The sequence below is a fragment of the Chrysochloris asiatica genome, unplaced genomic scaffold (genome assembly GCF_000296735.1).
Source record: "Chrysochloris asiatica unplaced genomic scaffold, ChrAsi1.0 scaffold00054, whole genome shotgun sequence".
Classification (NCBI taxonomy): domain Eukaryota; kingdom Metazoa; phylum Chordata; class Mammalia; order Afrosoricida; family Chrysochloridae; genus Chrysochloris; species Chrysochloris asiatica.
The window spans coordinates 9,679,045-9,691,320 of NW_006408572.1; the positions used below are offsets into that span (position 1 = coordinate 9,679,045).

Consider the following 12,276-nt stretch of genomic DNA (forward strand, 5'->3'; position numbering starts at 1 on the left):
ATAAGTCAAAGAACAAATGGTTCTCTCCATGCAGAGAGATGGGGAATATAGAGAAGCTGCCAGACTGCAAAGCCGTTTGAACTGCAAAGTTGGCAGTTCAAGCTCACCAGCTGCTTCTTGGAAACCCTGTACAGGGTTGCTATGGGTCAGAACTGACTCAACAACATTTAACAACAACCACCACTCAGGGAAAGAAATTTTCATAGCTAAGTCCATCCCTGTTAAATTCCTTGATGGTCCTCCTTTCCTTCAATGGCAGCCATGGTTATGCACGGTGGCAGGACATCCAGAATGATGCTCAGTTTGCCATTATCAATGAGCCATTTAAAACTGAAGCCAATAAAGGGAACTTTCTGGAGATGAAAAATAAGTTCCTAGCCCGGAGATTCAAGGTGAGGAGGATGAAGGCAGAAAGGACAGTGTTAATGAGGAACTTGGGTCAGATCTGGTTGGAATCTGAAGAAGAGAAATACTTTGTTACACTTGAGGATAAGACTGAAAGTGTCGCCTTATATCTGGGAGTGTGGTTTGGGTTAGGGTTGTTACTGGAGATCTCCAGTTCTGAGTCACTCACCCACTGCTGCCTGGTACCTGCACTCATACCCCACACGCTGTGCCCTCAGCTCCTGGAGCAGGCGCTGGTGATTGAGGAGCAGCTGCGGCGGGCGGCCTACCTGAACCTGTCACAAGAACCGGCGCACCCCGCCATGGCCCTCCACGCCCGCTTCGCCGAGGCCGAGTGCCTGGCCGAGAGCCACCAGCACCTCTCCAAGGAGTCGCTGGCGGGGAACAAGCCGGCCAACGCTGTCCTGCACAAGGGTAAGGGCCGCGGCGGCCCCGCGCGGGGGAGGGCCCACAACGCTGCGTAAGTCTTCACCCCGCACCCCTCAAAATCTTCCCACCCCTCTCACCCCTTTACCTTCTGAACCATCCCCCTTGACCTCTAACCCCACTCCTTACCCACCTGGCATCCCCTTGGTTTTTAGCCTCTGGGACTTGCATAAGCTAACCCCTGTCCATGTCTAACAGCATTCACATCAGTGTCTAATACAGGGACCTGCCTTCCAAACGACATGGAACTGTACCTAGGCCCCCTACATACAGTGGAACCTCCTCACTGTCCCGCACACTGCCATACTGCTATTATCGCCCTCTCCAGGGCCTTGGCCTTTGTGTGCACCACAAAAACCTTTGCCCTTGATTGCACAGTCCACATTCCCTCATATCCCATTTACCCATGAGGCAAAAACTACTTCCCATCTGACTCTCTGACCCTACCCATGAAACTTCCCTTTGACCTTCAACCCTTCCTCCCAAACCTCATACCTTGATAATAATAGAAATTCTAAATCCCTCTACCCATCTAATCCTACTTGATATCGTGACTGACCCTTTTGATTCCTATTCTAACTCTTGAATCTGTAATGCTGACTCTAACGTTCCTTTACCTTTACATATTAAAATCTTTATTCCTTAATTTTTAATACCATTTACCGCCTCCCATGCCTCCTGATTATTCCCCAACTCCCATCACCCTTATCCCCTAAACCTCACTCTTCTAGTATGGGATGTTCTGATGACTCCCCACCCCCATGTCTTCCAATGTCCTCCCCTATCTCTTTCTCCATATTCCCTTGTTCTTTCTTCTTTCTCTCCATCTGTCTTCTATGGTGATTCCGTCTATCTCTTTACCTTACACTGTTTTTTTCCCTGAGTTGCTCTTTTTCTGTCTACTTCTGTCATTTTCTTGGTCTCTGGATTTTTGCCATCTGTGTCCTCTTTTCTCTTTCTGAATATATCTGTCCATCTGATTCTGTGTCTCTTTTCCTGGCTCCATCTCTCTCTTTCCCTGTCTTTCCCTTGCTCTTCTTTCTCTGTGGCCTGGGCCCCAGTTCTGAACCAGCTGGAGGAGTTGCTGAGCGACATGAAGGCAGACGTGACCCGCCTGCCAGCCACGCTGTCCCGAATACCCCCCATCGCAGCCCGCCTTCAGATGTCCGAGCGCAGCATCCTCAGCCGGCTGGCCAGCAAGGGCACAGAGCCTCACCCCACACCGGTAACCCTCTTTTCCCATAAGCCCATTTGTGCTGCTCCTGCACACACTAACACACTTCCATCAAAATTCTATACAATGTGTAAAAACACTGTTAGAACACAGTCGTCAATCTGTGTGAGTCTCCCACCTGTATGGCATTCCCCTCGTAGTTCTGGAGTTTGATCGTAATGATTCCCCTACTGCTTCTTTCTTCTCAGATGTGGGACCCTCTAACTTCCGCTTACTCTCTCCTTCAGGCCTTCCCTCCGGGTCCATACGCCACACCTCCGGGGTACGGGGCGGCCTTCAGCGCCACACCCGTCGGGGCCCTGGCCGCCGCAGGCGCCAATTACAGTCAGATGCCGGCAGGGTCCTTCATCACAGGTCAGCTGGTAATTTTCCTCTATTCCTTGCTTCTCACTCCTTATTAAAGCATTATCCCTGCTCATCTATCTTTTTGCTGCTCCAGCACAACCCAATCACCTATGAAATAGAGTTGTTCTGGACTTTGTCCCATCTCTTTCTTAATCCCTTTCCCATTTCTGTCATCAAAATCTTCATCTAGGGTTTTAGGGTTCCATGGTTGGGCATTTCATACCCAAGGTACCTCCATCTGGGTTACTTCCAAGGGGAAGATGATAAGAACTCAAACGAGGTCTGTTGAGAGTTGACGTATCATGAGGCACAAAGAGGAATCTCAGAGACAGACTTTCCCCTGATCTTCCCACCTTTTCCCTGGGAGATCCAAAGTGGCAATAAGTGTTCTAGAAGCAAGAATTTACTCATCAGAAAGTGTTTGGGAATAATGTGGGATTAACCCTTCCCTACCCACTTCCCACACAGCCGCCACCAACGGCCCTCCAGTGCTGGTGAAGAAGGAGAAGGAAATGGTGGGGGCAGTGGTATCAGACGGGCTGGATCGGAAGGAACCCCGAGCCGGGGAGGTGATCTGTATAGACGACTGACTGGATCCCAGGCCTGTCCTTCACCCAGGTCCCGCTCCCGAGGCCGGCCCCCAGCCCAGGTTCTGGGGCCTGCTGCCAATCCTCCACCTTCCCCACCCCTTGGGCAACCATTGGGCTAGAAGCCCCTTTGCCCCTCTCTACAACTTATCTAAGAAGGACCCTAAGTCTTTCTCACTCCCATGCACCTTTCCTGCCAAGCTTTGAAGAGTGTGCTGGTGAGAAGAGGGTTGGGAGATGGATAGCAGGGTCTTCCAAGTAGCTTTCTCCCCCACCTCCAAACATACACAGCTTCCCAATAAATAGTTGTGGGGCGGAAACAGGTGGAGCCTCCCCAGTCTTTTTCCTGCAATATAAGCTTCATCTCCTGCTGAAATGGGAGATGAGCCTTGCCTGGCCTTTAGGAACTTCTGGAGGGAGGAAAAAGCTTTGAAGAGGAGGACTTTTAGAGAGGGATGAAAGTGAGCCCTGGGAGGGAGATGAGGGGTGGCTGCATGTTATCTTCCCCTACCTCTCCCCAAATCAAGGGTGGAGCAGTAACAAGGGAGGGAGTCAGTTTGCTGTTCAGCCTCAAAATAAAGGCACCGTTCACTGGCTCAGTACCTCCTGTATACTGGCATCTTGTGTTGGGCATTTTCCCGCCTCCCTAGGGACCAAGAACCACCCCTACAAAAATAATGGTTGGGTGATACTCCCTCAAGCCAAAGAGGAGCTCCCCAACCTGTTCTAGGGACCACTTAACCTAGAGAGGGTGGGAGAGAACACAACAGGCCAGATGTTGGGGGGAGCCCCCAGCTTGAGTTCATGTTCCTAGAGGGCTTTGCCCCTCCCCAAGGACTAGATACAGACTAAGTTTGAGTGGGTCGGACAGGGGGCTTAGTCAAGAGATGACCTTGCCACTTGATACCCCTAGAACCAGAGCAAGAGTGGAGGAGGGCAGGCTGGGGACACATGGGCACATCTCCCTTTCCAGGAGGAGCCGGGGAGAGTGGCAGTTTGCATGGCGAACCCCCGACTTCCTCTTCACTGCCCCTTCACTTTCTTGCTGCCCCTTTCCCAGTCTATCTTCATACCCACTCCTTGTCTGTCCCAATCCCTTCTGTATCAGGTTTATTGGTTGTACATATAAATTATACTTTCCTTTCTGTGTACTGTTATTTTTGAGTGGGAGAGTCCTTTGGTTGGGGGAGGAATAAAGGGTGTCACTTTCTGCCATTTCACATCCATCTTTTTCTATTTTTATAATCTTGTGACTTTTCCCTCATTTTTATCACTTGGCTCATCAACCTAAAACTGACTCAGGCTCTTCCTTTTCCAACCTTGTGTGACTGCTCAGTATAAAGATGGGGGATGAGCAGCAGGAATTACCTAGTTGAGGAGATGGCCAGGCTTACTGCACAGAACTGCAGTAGGATGCCTGCCAAGACTCAAAATTGCTTTCTGTTCATCTTCTGATCACCCTCCTTTCTACCTTCAAGTTGCCTAGTTCCCCTAAGAATCAGTAGAGGTCACTACAGACCCACAGGTTCTAATGGTTCCAACATTAAAGTAAAGGCACATTTTTTTCTTTTTGAGAATTTGTGGAGGTCAGACCTGCATGGCTTGCCAAGGATTTGAGCCTCTAGACTCTCTCATGACATGTATTATTCATCATGAGAGCCTCTCAGAGTTTCAAAGAGACCAGACACTTTGTTTTTGAAGCTGTTACAGTAAAAATTTAAATGTAAATACAATAAACATTTGTTATTGAGTACATAATCATCTACATTAACACTGTTATTAACCTTGAGATAAAACAGAAGTCAGAGGTTGTGCTCATGGAGTTTACACTTTCCTGGGGGATACCAGAAAACAAATTATACAGAAAATAAAAACAGTAAAAAGAAAACAAGGCATTATGAAGAGAAGGTAGGGGAAGGGGCCAATAAGCTGAATGCTGAAAGGCTTCCCAAAAGAGGTGACACTGAGACCTAATGACAGGAAAAGGCCAAAATTTAGTCACAAAAATTGAGGTTTATATTTAAAAGGTTCACATTTTTAACTCGGAGAATAATGCAATACATACGTTATGTACATAAAGGACTAAATTTCTTCAACAATAGAATGTCACTTTTGAATTTTCAGTAAAATGGTATAATCAAATATTCCATCCACAGATAATATCCTAGAATCTAGTGTAGGACATAGACTAGTGTGTCTTAAATTTTTAGATGCACACAAATCACCCAAGATTCTGGTTAAAATGAGATTCTGATCCAGTGATCCTGGAATGGGGTCCTGAGATTCTGTACTTAAAATGAGCTCCCTGTGATGCTACTGTTCCTTGACTGCTTATATAAGCATAAACTATTTACAGGTTTTCAAAAAAAAAAAATTAATGTCCAATTATGGGACACAAATGTACAATTGTATAACAAACTTTATTTTTCTAGTAGTGTCAGTGTTTCCATGTGATTTTAAAGATAGCATAGGTAACAGTTTAAAATTTGATGCTTTTGCCAAATTTTTGTTAAGTGCTGTTGAGTCAGTTCCAACTCATAGTGACCAAGTACAGGGTGTCTGAGGAACGGCTAGTGTGTTTAGACCACAGACCGATTCTGAAATGATGTAGGGCTCTTAATAGGCAAGAGTCATGGCAATCGTTTTTAGGAACCAAGTACTGGAAGTGGGAAGATAGTAGGTATACTGCTACGGGTGTCGGGGGTGGGGTTGGTTGTAGGATGCATTTTTCTCAGCTTCCGTCTATGCCAAAAAAGTGAGATTAAAGAGACACGAAAATTAGTCTCTTCTCTCCCATTGCCTTCATTTAAAAAATTTCAAACCATTGACACATAATTACTAAAAATGGGACCTATTGCTCCCACACACCAGCACTGCCCTGGAAAAAAGCCAAAGTTACAGCTTTGGAAAGTCTGTTGTCTTCCCACGGCAAGGAAGGCTTTGTTTACATCAGCCCTGGGCCACTCCATCCTGAATTTGTAAGGCTGGCACAGTGGATAGATGGGGGCGAGTTCATCTAGAAGTCCTATTTCCGCATCAACACCTCCCAGGCGTTCCAGCCTGTCCTTGGTTCAACTGCCTCTTCACGTGCCAATCCCAGAATGTGGGCATCTTAACGTGAGCCCTCTGTACGAAAGCAGGTCAAGGCTGCAGCTCCCACCTTCCTTTTGTCGTAGTTTCCAGATTCTTCGGTTACAACGTGCAGCGTGTCATGTGGGCAATGTCCTTGATCTCTGGACAGTACAGCACTGGAGGGAAGAAGAAGGGTTAGTGACAGTAGAAGACTGTACCCAAACCCCAGCGTTCCTTGGTGCTCTCTCCCCTTTATCCTTTGCAGGGCTATCCCTCACCGTTGCTAGGCAGAGGACGCCGCCAGCGGCGCACTGGAGCCAGGGCTTGGTTCCAGAGCCGCCGGAGCGCACGCCACCCCGCACTCCTAGGCCCCGCCCCCTCCTCGCTCTCCTTTTCTTGGTCGTCTGTCTCTCCATCAGCTTCGCTTCTATCCCTAACCGGGCTCCCCGCCTCATTTTGTTTGCACTCGGCACAAGCTTGTTCCTCCAATCGAAACCATAAGTCCGGGTCGACAGAGATCTCGGTGACGCCGCCGCGCGGGAGAGCGGAGGGCGCGCGGCAAAATGGACACGTAATGACGCGGCGCAAGCGCACCACGCGCGCGGCGGCCCCACTGCCGTCGCCGCGCGCTGCCAACTCGCGCAGGCAGACGGTGCAGAGTGTATGTCCGCAGCGGGCGCGAGCCGTCCCGGGCAAGCGGCGAGGCGCACGCGCCCCGAGGTTGAATGGTCGGTAGCAGATGCTGCAGTCCAGCTCACCCAGCTCCGGAAGAGAGGGCACCCTCACTAGGAGCTGCATCGTGTCAGCCACTGACTCCCCGTGGCCTGGGTCAGATACTGGGGCGGGGGCCGCGGCCTCTTTCCTGTTTTAATAGAGGCCCCGCCCCCTCGAGGCGTGACGCCGTGGTGAGGCCGCTCCCTGCTGCGGCACGAGTGGGGGCGGTGAAGGCGCGAGGCCGGGAATGCAAACCATTGCAAGGCGAGGGAGGCCTCCCAAGTGACGTGGGGGTACACCTATTCCCCTTCCATGCCTTTCTTCATTCTCTAGTACAACATCAACGTCCCTGAGTTCTACCATGTTCGTGTAACTAGATCCTGTCCTGTACCCAGCCCTCCACCTCGGGGTTTCTAAAGCCCTCGGGGCCTGTTCATTGAGATGTTCACATTCTTTCACAAGCTCACCCTGACTTCCCAGACCAGTACCATTGCCCGTTCTGGACTTGGACGTTTGAATCCAGAAACTCTGATTCTACTCTTACCACTTCATTATACCGGACCTCCCTGTATTCATGTAAAATTGGCTTCCCAAATTCATTTCTCTCTAATCTGCTCAACTTCTAGCTGGAATCTCAGTTTAAGGAGGACATAGATTCTAGGACCCTGGCCTTAGAAATGCTGGGAATCCTTTCCTTCCGGAGTAGCCAGGACTGGACACCCACACATCATGATGGCTTCAGCAAAGCAGCCCAGCATGAGTGAGGTATGACTCAAGAGTCTGACTTCCACCACAGGTAAACAGGACATGGCACTCACAGTTCACATTCTCTCATGGTGCCACACCCAGACCTAGCTGCCTCTTCATCCTCCTCTCCTGGACCTGTAAGTTTAGGTTCTGTGGTGAAGAGTAATATACTACAGACTCTGGAGTCTGTTGGCATCAGTTCAAATGCTAGTTCTACCACTTAACTAGTTGTGAAATTTTGAAAAAGTTACCTCTCTGGACCTTGGATTCTTTATCTGTAAATGTGGATAATAATAGTGAGGACAGAATGAATTTATATGTGCAAAGTGCTTAGAATAGTGCCTGACACACAATAAACACCATGTAAGTATTAGCTATTATCCTGTGTCCTCAGCCTATGCTGTGTTTATTTTCTCAATACAGTTTCAACCTCCATCTGCCTTGGTCAATATAACATGAGCTTCACCACACCCACATTTACTGGCTATACCAGGCAAAGGAGAGTTTGTTTTTTAAACTCAATTGTTAGAACCCAGAGGATAATCTTCTCTTAGGAGGTATACCACACAAGAATATTTTTCAGCATGATCACTTGGGGGAATCTATCTACTTATTCCAGTGATGCTATCTAATTAAAAACTTATTTGGAACTTCTCTTTGGTATTCAGAGGTCTACTTACATCTTTTTTTTTTTTAATGTTTTATTGTGAATTATGTGATAGTTTACATGGGAGAACATTGGTTTTACATTCATTCTATTGTGTATCGTCTCATTGCCATGGTTACAATCCCCTCCATGGAATCCTTCCCCGTGCCCCCCAGGTCGTCAGCACACAGTCCCTCTCCCTCTCTGGATCTAAAGTCTCCAGCTGCTCCATTGCTCCACGTCATCTCTGGCTCCATTTCAGGCATCACTGCTTCTCTGGGTAGGGTCCAGTCTCTGCTCTTCTCCTTACATCTTTTAATATCTTCAATTCTTTCTTCTCAGGGATATTTAATTATATAAATGTTCCCAAATTGTTTTGACAACCAAGGATCCTTTAAACTTTCAAACCTAATACATTCATTCAATAGCCAGCTTGACATCATTTGTCTCCTAAAACTCAATTGATGAGCTTTGTATCCAAATAAACATTTTTTCCAGTGTTTCCTACCCTTTCCTTTGCCCAACTCCAGAAGTCTATGTGTCATCCTTGACACCGCCCCCCCTCCCCCACCCCCTCCCCCTTTCCTTCCTTGCCCAACTCATCTCTGAGCTTGGTTCATTATGCCTCTAAATCTCTCTCTCAATCACCCACTTTACTCCACCTCTAGCACACCACCCTAATCCAAGCTGCCATCATTTCTTGCTTAGACTCCAGCAGGAGACTCCTAACCAGTCTGTCTTCAGCCACTCTGTCTTTCTGCAGGCCTCTTTCCACACTACTTTTAGGAGTGATCCCCAAATCCCAAGCCCAGTCAAGTCCTACAGCACCTCTTCCACTCTTGTTTAAAAACTGTTTAATGTAGTTGTAGTTTGGGTAATGGCCCCAGAGTCCTTTGCAATGTGACTTTGCTGCTTCTCCCATCGAGAAATGGAGTTTCTCCCCACCCCACCCACGGTCCTCTATCACCTAAGTCTGGGCTGGCCTTGTGACTTGGTTTAACCGTAGAATGTGGCAGAAGTGATGTTGTGTCAATTCTAGTCTGTCCTAAGAAACCTTACAGCAGCTTCAGTCTTTGCTATCTTTAAATGCTGCCTTGAGACCACCATGTAAGGTAGTAGATTTAGACTACTGAGGATGAGACTACATGGAGGAAACAGAGGGACTCCAGCCAATAACCAGCACTAACTGTCAGACATGTGAGGGAGGCCATTGTGGATTGCCTCGCTCAGCCCGCCTGCCACCTGAATGCAGCCACATTAATAAGTCCAGGTGAAGAGACCAGAGGAACTTCCCAATCAACCCACAGAATCATAAAAAATTTATCATTTCAAGTCACGAAAAGTTTTGGGGTAATTTGTTATGTAACAATAGATAAAAATATTGTCCCAGAAGATACAGATATAATGGATATAAACAACTTTCTATTCTTAAGATAAAGATAATATTCTATGATTGCTGTGTTCTGTGGAGTCGGTTCCAACTCTTAGCAACCGTGTATAGGGTTTCCAAGGCTGTAAATCTTTTCAGGAGCAGAAAGCCTCATTTTTCTCCTGTGGAGCTTGAATTGTTGACATTGTGGTTTGCAGTGCAGTGCTTATCCTGTATAGCAACCTTCATAGCAACCCTGTATAGAGTTTCTGAGGAATGGCTGGTGGGTTTGAGCCACGAACCGTGTGGTTAGCTCACTGCTTATCCTACAGCACCATACCAGGGTTCCATACATAGAATGTTAAGTGCATATAATGTTGTTATGTGCCGTCAAGTCAATTCTGACCCATAGCAACCCTGTACAGGGTTTCCAAGGCTGTAAATCTTTACAGGAGCTGAAAGCCTCATCTTTCTCCCACGGAACGGCTGGTAGTTTCGAACTGCTGACCTTAAGGTTTGCAGCCCAACTCATATCCACTAGGCCACCAGATCTCCTTAAGTGCATATAATAGGACTCAGTAAATAAGTCCTTATTAAATGAATGAATCAGGTGATTGATAAATATGGCTAAATTTTTATACAAATGTAACATGACAGTAAAGAAAGGTTTTTAAAAACAAGGACTTTTAAAACTACCTCTGAATGTAATCTTAAATGGAGTTTATAAAATGTTTTGAGCAGTAAGAGAGGAAATCTTTAAAATAAGTGGTAATCTTTCAAGGTGACTACTTAAGGATAGTACTATTTTGAATTTATAAATTCTTGTATGTTTGCCACAGAATAACTAATCATAGATTAGTCATACATTTTACTTCTTTGTTTCCTCCAGTCTTCCAAAATGAGTGGGAGATGATAAGGGTGGATGTAAGTACTCATTAGTTGATCCTGTTGGTTGCTAATCTAGTAAATGACACACTGCTGACTTGTCTTTTGGAAATGGTTTTACTCTGCTCTCCCACCTCTGGGATCAAGGGAGATGTGAAGGTGTAATTAAGGAGGGCAGAAAAGCTCATCCTCTCCTGCTATCTTTAAAGATTGTAACTTAACTCCACCCACTTTCTGTCCCAGGGAAATATTCTTTGAGGAAGAATAAGGGTCCAAACCAAAATCAAACCTACTACAGTTGGGTCAATTCTGACTCATAGTGACCCCACAAGACAGAGTAGGCTTTCCCATATGGTTTCTGAGGCTGTAAATCTTTATAGAAGTGACTGCCTTAACTTTCTTCAGTGTAGAGGCTGGTGGGTTTTAACCACCAACTTTCCTGTTGGCAGTTTGGCACTTAACCTACCTAACATGTCACCAGGGCTCCTTGAATAAACGTGCTGCTGCTCCATGCCATCAAGTTGGTTCCCACTCATAGTGACCCTGTACCCCTGTTTCTGAGGCTGTAAATCTTTACGGGAGCAGAAAGCCTCACCTTTCTCCCACAGAGCAGCTGTTAGATTCAAACTACTGGTTTTGATGTTAGCAGCCCAACACGTAATGCACTATGCTACCAGAGCTTCTTGAAGAAGACCCATTCTGCTTTTCTCCACCCTCACATCTGAGTTTTCGCTTGTATTTCAGTTTAGAATTTTTAACTCCTTTCTCTCGGTATCACTTCAACCATAGACTGCTTTATCAAACCCCAAAGCCTCAACCTCAGAACAGCCTCTCTCACACAAGAAAATCACCCAGGTAGTTCTTTAGCATATTATGTGGGTCTCAGATGAGCAAAAAGACAAAGTAAGCAAGTATGGGTAATATTGTTTTTGCCAGTTTCCACTGAGTTGATTCAGATTTATGGTGACCTCTGACCTCATATGTGCCAGATGAGAACTGTACTACATCGGGTGGGTTTTCAGTGGCTGCTTTTTCAGAAGTAGATCACCAGGCCTTTCTTCTAAGGCACCTCTGGGTAAACTTGAACTGCCAAACTTGTGGTTAGTAGCCAAATATGTTCATTGTTGAACCATTCAGCGACTCCATTGGTAATTAAAGGGGCATCAAAAAGTCCATGGGAAAATGGAATTAAAAGATAATGGAATTTTTCCACAAACTTTTTGAAGTCCCATCAAAAAGTTTTTTTGTTTTTTAACATAGAAGAGCAGTAAAACTAGTATATCAGATTTCTGGGTTTTGAAGAATGTGGGAACTCAAGAAAGAAAACTGGGGCCTGGGCTATCTGGTGTCTGGGTCCTTGATGGGAACAGTGATTAGGAGCACAATGCTTGGGTCAATTAGGTAAGTGAACAATGGAGAAAAAGTAAATATTTAGAATGTATTAGTCCAGGGGAGGGGTTGTTATGTGTCAGTTGAGTCCATTTCAAATCATAGTGACCTCCTATGACAACGTAGATCTGCTCCATAGGATGGCCACACTTCGTCTCTCATACTTTGGACATGTTGTCAGGAGGGACCAGTCACTAGAGAAGGATATCATGTTTGGTAGGGAAGAGGGTCAGAGAAAAAGAGGAAGACTCCCAACAAGATGGATTGACCAGGTGGCAGCATCGATGGATTCAAGCATGGCAACAGTAGTGAGGTTGGCCCTGGATCAGGCAGTGTTTCATTCTGCTGTGCATAAGGTCACTACCAGTTGGTACCTATTCGATGGCATCTAACAACAGCAATCTTTACAGGAGCAAATTGTCAGGTCTTTCTCCCATTGAGGGACCAGGAGGATTTG

The 12,276-nt window shown here is 46.5% G+C and overlaps 1 protein-coding gene across 2 annotated transcripts in view; it reads left to right on the forward strand.

The window, feature by feature from the left end:
* CHD3 (chromodomain helicase DNA binding protein 3) overlaps window positions 1–4,144 on the forward strand; it is a 30,420-nt gene extending 26,276 nt beyond the window's left edge. For both annotated transcript variants that reach the window (XM_006863393.1, XM_006863394.1), the window contains 5 exons: window positions 260–392; window positions 624–819; window positions 1,893–2,056; window positions 2,293–2,419; window positions 2,879–4,144. In XM_006863393.1, coding sequence (XP_006863455.1) covers window positions 260–392; window positions 624–819; window positions 1,893–2,056; window positions 2,293–2,419; window positions 2,879–3,000 — 742 coding nt within the window. In that variant the 3' untranslated portion in view covers window positions 3,001–4,144. The remainder of the gene's footprint in view (window positions 1–259; window positions 393–623; window positions 820–1,892; window positions 2,057–2,292; window positions 2,420–2,878) is intronic.
* Window positions 4,145–12,276: the final 8,132 nt, after the last annotated feature.